The 20,040-nt window shown below is 42.6% G+C and overlaps 1 protein-coding gene across 1 annotated transcript; it reads left to right on the top strand.

The window, feature by feature from the left end:
* The first annotated feature begins 1,792 nt into the window (after positions 1 to 1,792).
* Positions 1,793 to 19,561, top strand: sec22a (SEC22 homolog A, vesicle trafficking protein). Its single transcript, XM_080498368.1, has 7 exons — positions 1,793 to 1,912; positions 5,065 to 5,275; positions 8,569 to 8,732; positions 9,676 to 9,855; positions 10,963 to 11,081; positions 17,447 to 17,512; positions 18,791 to 19,561. The coding sequence occupies exons 2-7, from the start codon at positions 5,094 to 5,096 to the stop codon at positions 18,989 to 18,991; spliced, it is 912 nt and encodes a 303-aa protein (XP_080354494.1). The 5' UTR covers positions 1,793 to 1,912; positions 5,065 to 5,093; the 3' UTR covers positions 18,992 to 19,561.
* The last annotated feature ends 479 nt before the right edge of the window (positions 19,562 to 20,040 follow it).

The following is a 20,040-nucleotide window of genomic DNA, read 5'->3' on the forward strand; positions in this document are numbered from 1 at the left end:
AAAACATTTTTCTATTTATCTGTCTCCGATCTGTCTTCAATCACACCTGAACGAACTCACTGTTCCACTTGTTGGAATCATCCAGGTAATCACATCATTTCTCTGCACTGGAAAAAAATGAATAAATAAAGCAGTGTGAATCATGTCAGCCTGAGACACTTGTCCATAGATGTATTTTTAGAGATGTCACCCTGCTCGCTGAAAGCTGTAATGATGACATCCCCGGAAAGAGACAATAGTGAGAAACGCATGTGAATGCTGAGAGTGTTTAGTGTGAACGACGACACCGTCTTCCCCTCACCTGACATTTTCTGCACTAAACTCTTACCCACAACCTGCGGCTATCCATCAAGCTGTCAGCAGAGGCAGACATCCATCATCCCTCTGTGTGTTTGTCTATTTTACTTTCTTCTTCACACACACACGCACGCACACACACACACACACACACACACACACACACACACACACACACACACACACACACACACACACACACACACACACACACACACACACACACACACACACACACACACACACGCACGCACGCACACACACACACACACACACACACACACACACACACACACACACACACACACACACACACACGCACAAGCACACAGAGGCCATGTAGAGAGGAATACTCCCCAGATTGTCACACTGCCCCGGCTCGGGGGAGACATGTGAGGGATGAGGCCTCTAACCGTCTCTGCACTGTTGTTTTCATTTCCTCTTCCAACGGGAAATGCATGGAAAAGGAAAAAGAAGTGAAGAAAAACTGTCCACATGCTGCTTAATAGAAAACACCCAATGACAAGTGAATCCCACTGATTGTTTACTCATTGGTTATAATAATGTGGCTGATCATATTGTTGTTTTCATTTCCTTCTCCAACAGGACGTTCATAGAAATGAAGGAAAATGCTGATTGGAGCGATTGGCCTACTTCTGGTCCAAGCTCCGGGCACACGGCATTAATTTTTTATGTTTTAATTTAAGTATTAGTAAGGTGGGATAATTTGTTTCTGACCTCCTGCGGCTTGAGATGAAAATATAAAGAGAGCCCAAATGTAGAGAAAAGTTAAATAATGTAACAGTGTCTCTTCCAAAGATAATGAGATCATGAATATTAACCATCATGGTTCAAGAGCAGTGATCAGCAGCAGCCTGTTTACCCATCAGCCAACCCGATGGAGTCCAAGTATAACCCACATAGTCACATTAGAGTCCATCTTTTATGGTCATTCAGCCTAAAACGTGTTGCTCTGTATTATTCAATCCATGTGTTTGCTTGCCCTGTTTTCAGAATAGGGCAAGCTAATTTTCAATTCTCAAAAACCCCATATTTCATTATGCACAAGAACTTTGTTTGGACTATTTTATAAGCTTTATAAAACTGGCTTCAAATCATGCTGGATCTATCTATCTATCTATCTATCTATCTATCTATCTATCTATCTATCTATCTATCTATCTATCTATCTATCTTATTTATTTGTTTTATTCTTTCATTCATTCATCCACTCATTCATCCGTAGTTTGATTGGATTTTTGTATTGATATTTAAACTTTGTTTTATTATGATTTTTTTTGTTTTCATTCCATTTTGTTATATATGTACATACATATATAACAAAATGGAATATTTAATGTTTTGTATTTATGGTCCTTTTTTCTTTTATAATTTTTTTCATTTAATTTTGTTTTATGTTTTCTTTATTTATGTTGAATTGAATTGTATTTGATTTTATGCAGCTGACAGGACAGTTGCAGACCCACAATGCCCCGCGCCTCAGCCACGTAAACGCTGATTAGCTCGTTCGCTGTTAGCAGCCTCGATGCTAACACTTCAGATTGAAAGCTAAGAATCTTTCAGCTTTCCTCATGATTCAAACTCCGTTTGCCAGGTAAAAACCAAAAGCAGGCACAGCTCTGAATTTGTTGGGTTAGGGTTATGCCGCTCTGGTTCACGTCTTTCTGTCGCTTTAATCCGAGTTGAAATTGAAAGTAGTCAGCCGTTAGCCTGTTTTCTACAGTGTTGGAGCTCATCGGCTAACATTGGTTGGCTGCTAACTCGGTTTAAAAACATGTTTTTCCACAAGTTTGAAGTTTTATTTCGATTCCGGATCAACATGTTTAGCGTTGTGGAAGGCAAGCTCATGCATCGTAAAATGATTGTGCCAAATGGCGGTTAATTTGATGTGACAATCGGCTGTAAGTGTCTTATCGGTGGTTTCTGTTACTGAGCCGGATCTCTAAATGAGCCCTTAAATCCGTGAGGACTTTGTTTTTGATTTTGTGATGAAACAAAGTGATTTTTTTGCTCCTCACGCCCCTTCAGTCAGTGTGAGGAGCTGTCCATGGTTCTTACCCCCCATCTTGTTAGCTGAGCTGGAGTTTACCTTCAGAAACACAACATCCTGAACGCCTCATTGAGAAGCCTTTGTTGTCATGTGATGATTTCACGCTCATTTATTTTAATCAAGCTTATTCAAACAGTACTGGTCAACATTAATTTCGATTAGGTGTTACTGTGCACAACGTGTCGTATTCTGTAAGATTCACGTGATATGGTGTTAAACCATTTAATAGGGATGAGCGAGTACACCACTATCTGTATCTGCATCTGTTCAACCATCTAAATGATCTGTATCTGAGTGTGCGGGGCATAAACCGGAAGTGGGCGTGGTCAAAGTGAAACTGGGTGGGGCTTAAATCTGAACATTATTTTAAGTCTGAAATTGTTATGGATTGATCAGAAGTTAAGAAAACTTCTGTGCCGCGTATGTTATGAAAACAAGTTCAAGTAACTTTAAATATCATACAAACTGAAACAGAGGCGAGCTGAAGAGTACTGAAGAGAATAACAGTCACTCTCTGTGTGCTGGAGCTGGCTGCAGAGATGTGTGTGACTGGCCAATCACAGTGCCTGAAGACAGTTAGTTACCAAATGAGGATTTTCCTTCTGCACGAGCACAGATATTGACGAGTTTTACTGGTATCATGCTCATACTCGTGAAAAAATGCTTTATCCGTACCGAATACTCGTCTGAGACGACTATCTGGCTCATCCCTACCATTTAGTCAATAACTGCATCTCCATGCTGTATGGATAGATGTATTGCTATTATGATAGATAGATATTGTTAATTGTTTAGTGTGTACAATGCAATAACATTTTTAAGGTGATCTAGTTTTTTAAGTTTGACTAGCAGCCTGAGTCCCAAAGAAAAACTTAAACTTAAATTATTTCTACATTAAGGTCCCGTTTATGCAACTACATTTTCAAGTGAAAATGCCAAACTTTTATTACTTTTTTGAGGGCCATTTAAATGACAATGGTTACGATTCTCGAGGCCACTGAAAACGTTTCTTAATGAAAACTGCTCCCAAGGTTGAACTGTTTGAAACTGCTCCAAATTAATATCCATGTAAATGGGTGAAAATCCAACTATTTGAAAAGTCGCAGACTGCCAAGACGCTGCTACTGGTGCTTTTATACTTGACAGTCAACTGTAGATAACAATCCAACTTAGTCGTCTGTCCATGCAAATATCCATGTTCTCCCATTGGTAATGTTTGTAGTGTTTTATTCTCTGAGTGCATGTGTGTGGTTTCATTATAAAAACAACTAACAGCACCAACTCGTGGCTGAACATGGAAACAACATTGGGGTTTTTTTAATTTGTGGTGTTTCCATGTAACATCGTTTTCAAAACTTTGCCGTAGTTTGGAAAGGAAAATGAAAAAATGTTAAGTTTTCACTTGAAACGTTGTATGAATGGGGCCTTTAGCCGTGTTTCTACCGCACAAAAAGTGCAGGGACGGAACGGAGCGGTACGGCATAGCATAACCGGATCCAAATCAGGTACCCGTTTTCACTGCAGAAAGGAGCTTAAAAAGTAGGTGGGGCTTAGAGCTCCGCAGATATGTGACGTTACAACAGTCATCTCAGCCATCTGGATCTTATGAATCCTCTCTTGCGGTTGTTGTTTACATCCTCCACTTTGCACTAGTTGTTTTGTTAACTTTTATTTTTTGCAGCCACAGAGCTGCAGCTGTAACTTCCGTGTTGGTCCAGAGAGAGCGAACGCTCCGGTTACTTGCCCCGCACCTGAGCGCGCGCCGGCTGGCACCCGGACCAGGGGGCCCTGAGCTTTCTGCTCAAATGCTGGACACAGAGGCTGCTCCGAGCATGTCTTTGCATTGTGTCCGCCTTCTGCCCGACCACTGGCAGTGCGGACGCCGAGCTTTCTATTCAAACGCGATGCAGCAGCACTGACCAATGTTGAACAGAACACTGACCGCCGCTGCATTGCATTTGAACAGAAACCTCAGACGCGATGCAAAAACCCGGCACGGGGCGCACCCCCAGCGCGGCGCACTAATGCTATGCTGCGACGCTATGCTGGAAACAGAAAGCTCCGACGCGATGCCAGGTCCCAAGCCCCGATCTCCCCCTGCCTCAAAAATCCGCTCTTTCACGACCAACAGGAAAGTTGAGCAGCAAAGACAACAAAAGAAAAGAAAAAAACAAACAACCAGTGCAAAGCTGACCACACTAACAGTAGAGGATTCATACAGCCCACATATTAAAATATTGAGGGTGTGTTGTAAATCACTGACCAATCAGCAGACGGCTCCTCAAACTCAAACCCGTTCCATAGTCCCGGGTACTCCGACGGAGGGGGAGCGGAAAAGCGACTGCATTTGGAGCGGTTGTTTCCGGAAAATCACAAATTCCTGCGGTGGAAATGCAAACCGTAACGGACTATACCAGTCCATTCCAGCACTTTTTGTGCGGTGGAAACTGGGCTTTTGACATTTGGTCTGTCTTCTGACACAGACCACACTTCTGATTTGTTTGTTTGTAGGCCTTGAAGACACTTTTGACTTGTTTGTTTATTTGTTTGCAGGGCCTTGAAGAGACTTCGGACTTGTTTGTTTGCAGGCCTTGAAGACAGTTTTGACTTGTTTGTTTGTTTCCAGGGCCTTGAAGAGACTTCTGACTTGTTTGCAGGGCTTTGAAAAGACTTCTGATTTGTTTGTTTGTTTGCAGGGCCTTGATGAGACTGGCCGAGCTGTAGGATGTCAATGGTGCTGTTTGCCTCTGTGGTCCGGGTTGGGGACGGCCTGCCTCTGTCTGCCTCCACGGACTACGAGCAGGACAAAGAGCTTCAGGAAACCAAGAAACACCTGAAAGGTCTCTCCAAGAAACTTGGGCAGTTTCCTGACCGCTGCACACTGAAGACCGGACCGTATAATGTCAAGTAAGTCTTCAGTGATGAACAAAAAAGTTAAGCAGGTCGAGAAATGTGAGTGTGGTTTTGATATTTGTCATGTCTTTGTGTTGTGGTGTTTCAGGCTGGAGGCACACTGGGGGTCATTACTGTTTAAGTATGCGTTTGGGTTCATATTGACCCTTGTTAACTTGAATAATTCATAAGTCCTTGTGAAGCCCTTCAGGAGTATTACTTTTTTATGTTTTAAAATAGGTGAGTGAATGTCTTCATCCATGCCATAAAATTACAAAGTTCAAGCGTTTACATTAGAAGTGTAAACGCTTGAAACATAAAACGTTTCAAGCGTTTACACGTAAAAATTCATTAAAAAATATTATTTAAAAAAAACACTGTTAAAAAGTGTGTCCAATACACACAAAAGGTAAGCTGGCAAAATCAGCAGCAGGAGAAAAGAAACTGTAGAGCGCCAGCCTAAAGAGAAAGATGAATTGGTCAAAAAACAAAAAAAAAGAGGGTACCGAGAGAGTTACATAGAATATGACTTAATTGTAGCAATGGCCAAAATTAGAGCTGAATGAATCTTTTTCAGTTGAAAAACTGGTGAATGTGAACTGGTGACGCTTCAGCTTGAAGTTTCAAACATCCCGAGACGGAGTGTGTTTTCAGTGGCTTCGAGCACCGTTGTATAAACGGCAGGGCTGGAACTGAATGTTCGGCCGTTGTGATGATATCCCCATATTGATAGTGCTGCAACACCACTGTTACTACTTGACTTTCACCGAATGCTGCCTGTGCTCACTTCCACCACGTCGGAGGGCATGTTTTGAAGGGCTGGCTACAAAGTCAACAACCGCTGCTGCATGAGCCGAATATTTGATGTATGTCAAAAATTGGGCCATGAATATCTGGCGGATGGAAATTGCTCTTTGGATGATTCCCTAGTGGGTCTTTTTAAAGATCTGTTCAGATCTAAATGTAGTTGATTTGTCTTCCTTCACACTGACCTTGTACTGATTGAATGTTCACTGCTGACAGTTTCTCCGCCCTTCTCCTCACCTCTCCAGACACAGTTCTGATTTAAAGATGTCTTTAATTTGAATGATTTTCATGAATCCGGCACTACACTTCATGGGTCAGACTTCCTAAACGCCGGCTGCTGCTGGAGGAAAGTCTTCAAAACTCAGTCCTGCAGTGTTTGTTCAGAGCTAATTAGTCTTAATAAGGCAGAGGACGCGACCTTCAGAGAGAAACCCATCAGCCATCAATGAGGCGGCCTGAACCTTTCAACAAACCCGGCTTCCCTTTGATTAGAGTTTCTTTTAATCAATGAGCGCCCCAAGCATCTGAAGAGTCCAAATGAGGAAGGAAGTGTTTGAAGTCACAGGTTAATCTGTTCTGTGATGTTCTGGGTCCAGGCAGGAGGCTTTCCACACACTGTCCTGAGCCAGGATAACTCCACATTTATAACCTCAAGCTATGATAACGCATTCCAGGTATTTCCCAACTCCAATACTTGATTGGGAAAAAAATGTGTTGTCGTTCCGAGAATCTTGAAAATTGGTCTCTTTATGGTATAAACTAAAGTTTGATGTCATTTAATTTGGAACCATAATACCAACATGCACACTGAGCAATTATATATTATAAGTCATTATAATAGAGGAAAAGTCTCTAAATGTGATAAAACAACAATGGACACACATACACATTCATCAATAATATTTGCTGCTGATGTTTTCTGCCATCATTCGTTCGCTTATCAAAATCATGTTCTTCTTTTGTTGGTGTTTCTTTTTTAATTTATGTTCCTGCTTAAAAATCCTGTTACTGTCTAGATCAGGGATGTTCAACCCCGGTCCTCCAGAGCCTCCAGGGTTTAGCTCTCTCCCAGTTGCAACACACCTGATTGCAATGAGGGGCTCGTTATTGGGATTGTTCACAACATTGGTGATGACGTCATTAGATTCAGGTATGCTGAAGCAGTAAGAGTCTAAAGCATGAAGGACAGGGGCTCTTGAGGACCAGAGTTGGAGACCCCAGGCTGGTTTATCGAGAAAATCATGTTACCGTCTCGAGCAGGGGTGGGCAATCCTGGTCCTCGAGGGCTGCAGTCCTGCATGTTTTCAATGTGCCCTCACATCAACACAGCTGACAAGCAATTAGTGGCTCATCATCCAGCTTTCTGCAGAGCCTCATAAGAACTAAGGTGTGTTTGAGCAGGAAAACATTGAAAACATGCAGGACTGCAGCCCTGGACTGGAGTTGCCTACCCCTGGTCTAGATAGAGCTGCTCAGGATGGTTTAATATAACAACCGTTGGAACATAATTGGATCAGTGTGATAACTGTAAATACGTAATATATGTAGCACTAACAAAGGTATTGTTTGTTGTCCCCCTATGCCCCTCTCTCTCTCTCAGCTGAAAGCTGTGATTGGTTGTTAGGTGCAGAATAACTCGTGACGATGACCACGATGTGCATGCGCAGTAGCAATGTTTCAGAAAAGTTGCGTTTCCCCCCCCCCGTTTCCAGGGAGTCTGAGCTTCTTCTTTTTAAGTGCCTTAAAAATGTTCCCTTCTTTCTTTAAAACGTTCTTTGTCATGACGAGCAGCATTGTCTTCTCACAGTGTTAAATGGTTAATGGATTTCACTTATATAGCGCTTTATGAGCAACCCCAAAGCGCTTTACATAGCTCATCACATTCACCCATTCACACACACCATTGGACGCTGCAGCCATGCAAGGCGCTGTCACTCCAATGGGAGCAGTGTCTCCAGTTAAACAGTGTCCAGTTTGATTCACAGTCGTTCAAGCTTCAGAAAATTGAGATGGATATTTACTGGAACGATGCACGATTGGCTCAAAGCAAAGTGAGAAGTTCTTTTGTTATTGTGAACCTTTTGATTGGAGGATATGGTATTATCCAGGAGTCACTGCTGCACTGCAGCTGCTTGGTGACGGACTAACGTCAGATTGTTGCTGGTTCTCTAGATTTGGGATTTTTTCCTCCTTCATTCATCCCTTTGATAATCATCGCAGCTCTCTTACCTGCTTGTTTACATTTATGTTGTGATAACCGGCGCTCCTCTCAATTGTTTCACCAGTATCTCTGATAATGTGAGTCTTCTCACCTGGGCAGTGGATTCACTTTGTAGTCGATGTGTCATTAACACGGCGAGGCCATTCAACGATGTGTCTGCAGAGAATATAGTATTTGGATTTAATTAACCATGAAAGAGTAATTGTCACTGTATAGAACTCCCTCTCACCACAGAGGAAGAAGATGAGCCCTGCATTAAAATCCTACTTGTGTTTCTCAGCTTCACAAGCTCGCTTGGCGTGGGGTACATGATGGTGTGTATGGCCAGTTACCCCAACGTGCTGGCCTTCTGCTTCCTGGACGAGCTGATGAAGGAGTTCATCGTCACCTATGAAACTAAACGCATCGTCAGTGCCGTGCGGCCATACTCCCTCATTGAGTTTGGTGAGTCTTCGTGGCCATCCTCCCCGGGGACACATCTGGTTCAGTCGTGACCTCGAGTGTGAAGGTCACAGGTTTGAATCCTGATTGAAGCAGAAAAGCTGTCTAATATACATTGAGACCAATAGACTATGGGAGTTGCTAATAATTGCTGAGACGACCCCTGAACATGAAACTTACCAACTCTCTGAATCCCTCCCGTTTTTAATTTCTACTTTTTGGTTTTTATTACATTTGAGAACTCGTAACTTTACCAGCCTTGGTCCCTGCTGCTGGCAACTTGGAAAGTTATGCGTTTTAAGTTTTCTTGCTTGTTCATGCAAATGGAAACGAGAAATTTGCCAGTTCTAATCCTTGGAGAGTGGGATATTTCCCTACCTCTTCTGTGCCGTTTTATTTTGAGTTGTTTGTAATTACTTGCCAGATATTAGTTTTATATTAAACCCTTAATGTTGTAAACGGTCAGTACAGCTGTGCATCACTTAACCCCGGTGTGGGATCAATGCAGGTATAAAATCACAGAGGGACCAAGTTAAAACTGTATGAATTGATGGCAACTGCTCTATGTTCTTGCTCAATTTGCGCTCCACATGGTGGCTGATCGATCAGAATGTTGGTTAACAAGTCGAAGAAGATTAATAAAAATCCAGCAGTCTGCTTGGCTCCAGATATGTGGTGCAGCTGATGTGCTGCCAAACATTGTAGGCTGAGCCCACAATGCCAACCGCCGGGAAAAGCAAATCTCCTTGTTTGGCTCTTTCGAAAGAACTTTGTTCCATAACTGATCATAGTGCAGATCATAGTCTGTTCATAAACAAATCTTCCTACACTGAAGCCAGAGTTTGAAAGATTGAGATGCTTCCGTCGCTTTGACAGTCGACCTGTTTAGAATCAGTTTGTCTCCCTTGTTGTTCCTCTTTGCAATATTGTTGTTGTTGTCCGTCAGACACCTTCATCCAAAAGACCAAACAGCGCTACAACAGCCCTCGTTCCCTGTCCACCAAGATCAACCTGGCTGACATGCAGACAGAGATCCGGCTGCGACCGCCCTACCAGCTCTCCCCTGAGGACCTGCAGGCTATCAATGGCCTCTCTGTGCACGCTGCCGCCAAGTACAAGGGCATAGGTAGGTACCACCCTCCGCTGCATACATATACTCACAAAGTCCAATCAGGGTTTGCTTTTCTAACGGAACGACTCGTGTTCCTGCTGTTGGAATGTATGACTTTCTATCTGTGGATTTTGTATGTGTGATCATTTCCGTAGGAGGGGTGGCTGTGGCGTTATGCCTCCTAGCTACACTGCGTTAGATGAAAGATTAATAGGGGAATCGTTTGGTCCTTCGTGAAATTGTGAGAATGATTCAAGGGCGGTCGTTGTCATGGTCATTGACCAAAGACAACCTGCGATAAAATGCATTTGTAGTGACGCTGATGCTGCTACAACCTGCGTCAACTAACTAACCAATATAAATGCAGTGTGAAATGACGTGCTGATCAGCGCAACACCTAAACAGATGCTCCGTTCAAGTTTTGCTCATTTCTTTTTCATGGATGGATGGTCGCTGAAGACATTTAGTTCGTTTGCAATCATGTCGACTGATTGACGCCGTAGACTGCGATTCAGCTTGTTTTCATCGTCCAATCTGCTGACAATAAACTTCACGTCGTGCTCAAAGTTGATTTGATTCCAGTCGTACAATGTGGCTTGCTATGTTTAAAGTTCTAATAACGATGAAGACTGAACAAGGATTTGCCACATTCAAGCCAGTTTTGATTAAATCTGAAGTTCTAAGGGATAATGAAGGGTAACAAAGCAGTGAGTGCTTCTGTCAGGTGTGGCTCAGACCCTCGTCTGTACACTGTCACACCTCAGCTGCTCGAGCTGAGCGATGCCTCCTCAGGTCACTTCAGCTGCTGCGGTCCCACCGACATCCATCAGAGCCGCTTTGCTCGCCTCTGTTTTCTCAGAACATAAATCATTTTGTCCTGAGGGATGGAGTATGCTAATCTGATCGGAGTGGCACATCTCTTCTTTTCTCTGTGTTGGAACTTTGTGGAAGTCTGAGGACTTTAAAAAAACTGTTTTTACTTTGCTTATCTCTGGTGTGCAGCAGGTTTGTCATTATTACAGTTCTTCAAATGAACTCTTTTTGTTATGAAGTGTACTGTAGAGTTTTGTTTTTCTTCTAAAGTTGCTGAGGCTATAAGTCGGTGTCCTTGCTCTCTCTTAGCTCCCACGCAGTTGTTGGAGCCGGTGACACTCCCAGGCATCGTGTCCTGTGTCCTCAGTCTGCTGTGTGGAGGTCTGAACCTGCTGCGTGGAGTCCACGCTATCGAGAGCATCCTGCAGGTCAGACATTACATTTATACATTTATACACATTCTATGAAAGGCAAAATACCAGTTTCATACAAGCAGGATTAGATGGTAACAAAAAAGTACCTTTATTCATGTACTGTGTTCCATATCTAAACCTTATGAGGCATTCATGTTGCTACTCCATTTAGCCTTGCTGCCAGGAAGTCGAAAGATGAATGATTTTGGCTGTGGTGTATTCCTGTAGCTGGGAATGTTTTGCTCTTCTTACTGAGGAAGTTTCCAGTTTTAGTTTTACAGTTGAAAAGTTTCTGATACCTGGAACTGAAAAACTTTACCAGTTCTGTTGTAAAGATTCGGTCCATTATGCTTTTGAACAATTCAGAGCAGGAAACGTTGCAGCTGAGGACTCTTTGCAGGTGGGAACTTTGATAGTTCCAAGTCTCTGCCTTGTGGAGAGTTTGTGACACTGGCCAGCTGTTGCACTCATGCAGCTGGGAGCATTTCAAATGATCAGTTTGAGTCTTACGATGCTTTTATTCACCCACAATGTTGCCAGTCTTGGTCGTTGCTGTTTGGATTTTGGAAAGTTCTGAGTTTTAAGTTTTGTTCATGAAAACTGGGAAATTTACCATTTCTAATACTTGTTAACTTGGGAAAGTTACCAGTTCTGGTCCTGGAGCTTTGGAAGTTTACCAGGTCTGATCTATGGAAACTGGGAAATTTACGAGGTCTGATCCTTGGAGGCTTAAATGTTTACCAGTTATTATACTGAGATAATTACTGATTGTGATCCTTGGAGACTTACCGTATTTTCCGCCCTATAAGGCACCTAAATACCTCAAATTTTCTCAAAAGCTGCCAGTGCGCCTTATAACCCGGTGCGCCTTATATATGGAAGAATTGCTCTATTTGAGACTGCTATTTGCCAACTGAACAACCAGAAGCTTTTATTTTGACAACTCTTCAGAGCTTCAGAGCGGACGACACTCCACACAACACATCCATCACTCATGGTTGCACACCAACATTCTAACAAACCAAAATAAACTAGATGAAATAATGACTCCCTAAACTGGGGAACAAAAACACATAAACACAATCAACACACACACAAGCCCAACAAAAACCCACAATAACCTCCAACAACACAAAATTTGTCGCTGCAAGGCATGATGGGACATCCGGAGCTCCTCAGTGCAGCCGATAGAAACTCCCATAATTCATTGCAGCTGTTTGTGGTGTTTTAAATGCAATTATTGGGGGTTATATTTGGTTTGTGGGGTCGGGAATAATTGTGTTGTGTTGTGTTTTTGTTGCTTACTTCACGTAGTTTAGTTTATTATCATTATTATTACTGGTAGTTGTAAGTTGTCAACCAGCAGTGAAGAAGGTTCTGTGTGTAGTGTCCTCCTGGCATAGGCTGCAGGTAGGACTATCAAAATAAAGTGTGTGCACCTCTCTGGGTGTTAGAATCAGTGGAAAATGTAACCTAATGGCTTTGAGCTGTCAAGGTTGCTGACCACTGGTCTGTTCCATGCGTCTTATAGGGCGGTGCGCCTTATATATGAACAAAGTTGTAAATTATGTCAATCAATGTAGGTGCGCCTTATAGTCCGGTGCGCCTTATAGGGCAGAAAATACGGTAGATGTTTACCATTTGGGGAACTTGGATATTTACCAGTTCTGATCCTTGCCTATGGGATATTTAAAGTTATCAGTGTGGAAAGGCTCAGTTCTGAATGTAATCAGCAGGACGTCTGTTCGCCTGCACGCCAATAGAAATGAACTGTGTGTCAGTATTCCTGCAGGACAAATGAGCTCTGTTTATTTCACCTTGGCTGATATCAGATGATATTGAAGGTCTTTGAAATTTTTTGATAATTTTATTTTGATAATTGCCCAGATGTTTTTTTCCGCACTTATTGTAATTTAAGCCACTACCTTTTTCACACACTTAAACCCTGCAGCTTGAACAATGACGTGGCTAATTTATGAATTTTTATAGGTTAACGCACTTCATGCTGCTGACACATGAGGGGTACATCCGAAACGTCCCTCCTAACTCCTTATCTATCGACTTTCACTTAACCCCGTGGATGACATCACAGGGTTAAGGATATGTGTTAGAAGACTTCCTGAAGTAGTTAGTGAAAGGCGTTCATGTTAGCATGGCAGTCAGACCGCAATTTCACTTAGTGACATCATAATAATGTGACGGCGGCGCAAGTTAGTGACGTCTGCTGTGGTGGGGAAAGAACTCCAAGTTTCTGAAAATGGACTATATAAAGCACATTTGGGTTTTAGATTATTTAAAGGCCTACTGAAATGAAAATTCGACCTCCAAAACACTCTGGATATCGCTTCTCGGGACATTTTTGTGCTAACTGGCCCAAGGGTAAAATGTTAAGACACGGCAATCTGCAAGAAAATAGCTGATAAACAGCGCTAGTTTTGCTGCTCGGTGGACTGCGTCTGACCGGAAGGAGCAGACGATAATAGCGTGACGTCACGAGTTGGACACACGCTGTGCCCAAGTTGTGTTTACATTATGGGGATCGGAGTTTTGATGACGAAGAGAGGGATGAATTTAACGATATTTCATCATCATCGTGCATTTCAAATGAATAGATGAAGAAGACACATTGGTGACCCCGTTTTGAACATGTTTGAGGAAGCAGAAGACTGTTCGTCGGCGTCTCCTCAGCCTCAGCAGCCGGCAGTTTTCACCGCAGCTTTGAGGCTTCCTGACTTTTGGCAGAACGACCCGGCTTCATGGATCATGTCAAAGCGCTTTTCCGACCGCGCGGAATCACCGAAGATGAGTCCAGGTATTACCTGATTATCGCCACCTTAGACCAGCAGTCCACTCGCCGGGCCATGCAGCTGTTGTGCGCTCCGCCGTGTCTTGAGAGGTGCGCCGCTCACAAGCAGCTCCTGCTCCGGAGGTACAGCCTGTCTGCTGCTGAGAAGGCGGACAGACTCCTCTCCCTACCTGGTTTGGGAGACGGCTCGGCTGTGGACCTGATGAACAATATGCTGTCGCTGCTCGGCTCAGACGAGGGTGGATTCCTTTTCCCTCACGTTTTTCTGAGACAGCTCCCGCCGCCCGTGCGTGTAGCCTTGGCTAACTCCCGGAGGACTCCCGTATTTTGGATGTGTTGTGCTGTTCTGTTTTCGGTGTTTGGCGGTTGCGAAATAAAAGACAAGCTTACCTTCAGTTCCAGCGTGTCCTTTATCCTGCCACATTGGATATTGTTTTTCCCTCCTCCTTTTCTCCTCTCGCTGGTCTCTTCCATGCTCAGTCTTTTGTCAAGGCTCATAAAACGCCAACTATAACTTCAAAACACAGTAAAAATGTTGATATTTAAGACGGGAAACAACGCAAGCCAATATGAACGCCACACAACAGATTGAGATTGGTCCAACTCTTGACGTCACGCATAGGCTCCGCACACAATGGCAACAAAGGAGAAGGATTCCCCCAATTTCGTCGGCTGGAGATTGAAAATTCAAATAACTTTGTTATGCAACAACAGTGGTGGGGCAATGTCGGAGAAACCTTTCAAGTAGTACCCCAACTATCAATTTTTGCATAATAGGGGGTTACATTTCACTAGGCCTTTAAAGTTGTTCAATGCAGATTGCTTTTGTTCGTCTCCTTTGCAAAATGCGGCATCAGTGCTATCCTATGCTAAAGGAGGCTCTAAAGCAGGGGTCTCAAACTCTGGTCCTCAAGAGCCACAGCCCTGCATGTTTTCCATGTCTCCCTGCTTCCACACTGCTGATTGCAAAGAGCAGCTCGTTATCTGGCATTATGCTGAATGTGGTGATGAACCATCAGGACATTCAGGGGTGGGAGACATGGAAAACATGCTGGGCTGTGGCCCTCGAGGACTGGAGTTTGAGACCCCTGATCTAAAGGAAGCAACCAGCCTCCTTTTCTAGGCTTATTGTGAATTCGGAGAGTCCTTATTATGGCCGCTACACAAAACACTTCCGGGGTCAAGTGAAAGTCAACGAAAAGGAGAAAGGAGGGACATTTCGGACGTACCCTTAGCTTCTTTGCATCACACCAATGAAATTTCTGAACAGGCCACAGTAGATCAATGAAACTGTCCGGCGGAATTTCCGGTACATCAAATGCACTCGCTTCAGGCACACACCCTCATCATGGAAATATCCCGGGTGATGTGTTCAGGTGCATTACGTAACTCCGACCTGCTGGGCTCCGTGGCTGAGCAACGTCCTCCTCAGAGCAGAATCTTCCTCTTCAGAATCACAATCGGCAAATAATTAAGAAAAAAAACATTATCAACGGATAAAAACCCTCAGTGTTCGTGTATGTTTGCTGTGATTCACTTTCTCTTTCCCTCTCCCTCCTCGGTCTGCCGCCCCACCACGGTAGCTATATTTAATCGTTTTTTTCTTTACAAAACTAATAAAACAAAAACAAAAAACATCAGTGAATTTCATGCCCTGTTGCAACATGGACACCTGTGGCTTTTAGAAACATGGGGCCTCTATATGTAAAAAAATGTTTTTCTTTTTAATTTGGTGGATGAAGTTTACATTCAGGTGCACTCAATGGTCTGGAAATTATGGTAAGTCACAATTCCCCGTTATTCCAGTATCATCGTGCTGCACCATTACCGTCAGAGACAAGTGTTCAGGTGTTGGACCTTGTGTGTACGCAGTGAACGCAGCATATGAAACGAACAATATACAGGTGCTGGTCATATTATTAGAATACCGTGAAAAAGTTTATTTATTTCAGTAATTATATTCAGAACGTGAAACTTACATATTATATCAATTCATTACACACAGAGTTATATATTTGAAATGTTTATTTCTTTTAATTTGGATGATTAGTACTGACAATTACTGAAAATCACAGATTCAGTATCTCAGAAAATTCGAGTATTAGTTACAACCAATACAAAAAACGATTTTTTAGAAATGTGGGCCAACTGAAAAGTATGAACATGGAAAGTTTCAGCATGTACGGCAATCAATACTTTGTTGCAGCTCCTTTTGCCTGAATTGCTGCAGCAATGCGGCGTGGCATGGAGTCCATCAGTCTGTTGTACTCCTCAGGTGTTATGAGAGCCCAGCTTGCTTTGATAGTGGCCTTCAACTCTTCAGCATTGTTTGGTCTGGCACCTGGCATCTTCCGCTTCACAATACCCCATAGGGGTTAAGGTCTGGTTAAGGCCAATTAAGAACAGCGATAGCATGGTCCTTTAACCAGGTACTGGTAGATTTGGCACTGTGTGCAGGTGCCAAGTCATGTTGGAAAATGAATTCTTCACCTCCATAAAGTTGGTCAGCGGCAGGAAGCATAAAGTCTAAAACTTCCTGGTAGACTGCTGCATTGACCCTGGACCTCAGGAAACACAGTGGACCAACACCAGCAGAGGACATGGCACCAGACCATTACTGACTGTGGACATTTGACACTGGACTTCAGAAAACGTGGATTCTGTGCCTCTCCTGTCTTCCTCCAGACTCTGGGACCTTGATTTCCAAAGGAGATACAAAATGTACTTTCATCTGAAAACATAACTTTGGACCACTCAGCAGCAGTCCAGTCCTTTTTGTCTTGAGCCCAGGTGAGACGCTTTTGACGCTGTCTCTTAGTGGCTTGACGTGAGGAATGCGACAGCTGAAGCCCATATCTTGCATCCGTCGGTGCGTGGTGGTTCTTGAAGCACTGATTCCAGCTGCAGTCCACTCTATGTGGATCTCCCCCACATTTTTGAATGGCTTTTGTTTGACAATCCTCTCCAGGGTGCGGTTATCCCTCTTGCTTGTACACTTTTTTCTACCACATCTTTTTCTTCCCTTCGCCTCTCTATTAATGTGCTTTTGGACACAGAGCTCTGTGAACATCCTACCTCTTTGGCAATGACCTTTTGTGTCTTGCCCTCCTTCTTTAAAGTGTCAATGGTCGTCTTTTGGACAGTTGTCAGGTCAGCAGTCTTCCCCATGATTGTGTGTCATACAGAATCAAACCCAGAGACCATTTAAAGGCTTTTCCAGGTGTTTTGAGTTAATTAGCTAATTAGAGTGTGGCACCAGGTGTCTTCAATATCTGACCTTTTCACAATATTCAAATTTTCTGCGATAATCAATTTAGGGTTTTCATTGGTTGTCAGCTATAATCATCCTTTTTTTGGCAAAAAACACTTGAAATATATCAGTCTGTTTGGAATGAATATATACATTCTACACGTTTGACTTTCTAAATGGAATTAATGAAATAAATCAACTTTTTCATGATATTCTAATAATATGACCAGCACCTGTCTATATCTGTTACATAACGACTTGTGTAAACTCGAAGGGATGATGCTGAAAATAATCCCTTTCTCTGTCTTTTGTTCCTGTGCGCAGAACGACAACGAGGACTTTAATTACGTGATTGCCTTCTTCCTGGGCACAGCAGCCTGTCTGTATCAGGTCAGTGATGGTGTGTGGAGCGGGCTGACTAACAGCCCTGCACTTTACAGCTCAGCAGCTTGTCAGACGCACTTACATTAGCAGAAGCTCCATGCCTTTCAGCCCGACTTCCCCAAAAACCTTTTCATCAGGCGCTTTCATGCCGCTTCCAACACCAAATGGAGCAGCGCAAATTGGTTGATGGAGGCAGGCAGCTTGGGTTTCATATGAAAACCGCACCGAATTCAACAGCTCTTGGGAAAAGTTGGGACGCAGTTTTAAAAGTTCATAAAAACAGAATAGCATCAGTTGACCAATGTCAACACAACATTGTAACTGGGAAAATAGTCGATTTTATGGTGAAAAACATCTCAAAACACTCGCGTCATGTTGATATTTGTTATTTTGACATGAGAGGAGCGGCTGTAGGAGTTTTAGCGGAGAAACGTCCTTTTTTTGTCTTTTTCATCATTTTAGCCATTCAGCAGTCCTGGACCTCAATTAATGGATGCTTCACTTAACAGTGCTCCAAATGTTTTTTTAGTGAAAGGTTTTGACAGCATACTTGATGGGTAAAACTCAGATTTTCTAAAGCACTGCTACTACACATGCTGTAGTTAATAGTTGTTGTGCTCAGTGGCTGGACAATCAGAACCATTTTTCCTCCAGAGTGTCATGACTCCATTGTTCTCCTGGGACTTGGTAGTTTTATAGTTTTCTCTTTGTTGTCAACATTGTCGTGTAAACGGGGCCCAGCTGTGGTCCTGACAAGATAACCCGACTTATCACAACGATCATCTTGCAACGTCTGTTTAATTTTGTTGAACATTTAAAAGCACAGAGAAGTTAGAGAAGAATGTCGACACAGTGAAGGGAAACAAAATAACATTGTCTCAAACTGGAACAGCTTTTAAAACTGGATCTGGGTGTTGAACATTGTGATTAAAGGCTTTACAGGGCTTTTAGTTGACACAATATCTCAATGTTTAAAATATTTCAATCTAAATTGAACTCCATTTAGATTGCCTCTTCTTCCAATTCTTTGAAGATGTTTTGGTGCCATTGATTTCAAAAAGAGCTAATGGGTTTAATAGAATAATATGTGTAAAATATTTGTTGTTTTTGTTCTGCTGGGAATAAACTTTAGATTTATGACACTTGCATGTCATTGCATTCTGCTTTTGGGTATTGGTGTTACATATTAATCGTGCACTAAGTAGGTTGTGACTCTTCCTCATATGATGTATCTGGAAGTGTGAGGAAGGCCACTTAACTTGTCCTCTGCTCCTCTCTATACAGTGTTACCTGTTTGCCTACTTCTCTGTGTGGAGGAACAGTAAATCTTTCCTGGCATTCGCACTCATCTGCCTGTCCAACATGTATCTGTATGAACTGAGGAACATGTGGCAGATCCTCTTCCACGTGGCGGTGGGAGCCTTCATGACGCTGCAGATCAAACTGAGGCAGCTGCTGGGCAAAGCACCGGACTACAACGTCTGACACAAGTTGTCGACCGAAAAAACAGGGACATGTTGTGGTGCTGGAAGCACTGGACAAAAACAACACAAACCAAACCTCTGGTAAAACTCTGGTATCACTTGTGCATCATCTATTGACCTTTATAAAATTCTGATCTCTATTCAACACCAGAGATGGATTCATGAATATGTCTGGGTCTTTATATATAAAAGCACGTGTTTTAAAAGATCATTTTTCCATGTAAAGCACATTTGTGTGCCGGTATGTTCTCGTATGAAGATGCAAAATAAAAAAATGTTGACAAACGTAAAGCAAACAATCCTTTTTCATGGATTTATGCAACATAATTCAGTCAAATGCTTCAGATGAGCAGAAGAAAAATCTGCATTGTCAGTTTTTGCTTCCACAGTTTTATTCTAATTTATTATTATATGTATGATCAAAATCTACGGATATGTCTTGTGTTATTTATGTGCCAGAAGTTCATCAGGGTTTCATTTGTGCACATCACTTTTATGTATTTGTTTTGTGGACTGACTTTGTTTTCTTTCTTTTGAAGACATGCTTTTATATATAAATCACAAGCTTGTGCATCTGTGTTCATATCTTCTTTTTCTTATGAGACTCCCTCCTGGTACGTCAGTCTCCACCTCCAGTCTGGTGCAACTCGCAATCAAGAGAAAACATCTGAATAGACATTGAAGAAATCGGACGTCTCCTCTCTTCTTGTTTGATTACATTTTTCTTTTTTTTTTACACTCCCTAAAGTGCTGCCTCTTGTCCACGTTCACCCTCCTTCATCCTCCTTCACACTTCTTCACCCTTCTTCACCGTCCTTCACCCTTCATCACCCTCCACCTCGCTTCAAAGTCAACACATCGGATCTGTTACACAATACACAAACTACACTGCTAAATAAAATTGTATTTTTTTTAACACTGCATCAAAAACAATTCTTGTTTTCCTGTTTAGATATAAAGTGCTTACTGATGAAGACTCAAATCTTTTCAGCAGATGCTAATAAATTCCACCTTTGGTTCAAGTGTAATATGGAAAAGCATAAAGTGGTC

Source organism: Blennius ocellaris (genome assembly GCF_963422515.1).
Source record: "Blennius ocellaris genome assembly, chromosome: 6".
NCBI lineage: Eukaryota > Metazoa > Chordata > Actinopteri > Blenniiformes > Blenniidae > Blennius > Blennius ocellaris.

Bases quoted from the DNA above. Each gene is read 5' to 3' on its own strand.
- sec22a (XM_080498368.1), top strand. From the start codon at position 5,094: ATGTCAATGGTGCTGTTTGCCTCTGTGGTCCGGGTTGGGGACGGCCTG. The intron at 5,276-8,568 runs GTAAGTCTTCAG...TGTGTTTCTCAG, and splicing joins ACCGGACCGTATAATGTCAA to CTTCACAAGCTCGCTTGGCG. The intron at 9,856-10,962 runs GTAGGTACCACC...GCTCTCTCTTAG, and splicing joins CGCCAAGTACAAGGGCATAG to CTCCCACGCAGTTGTTGGAG.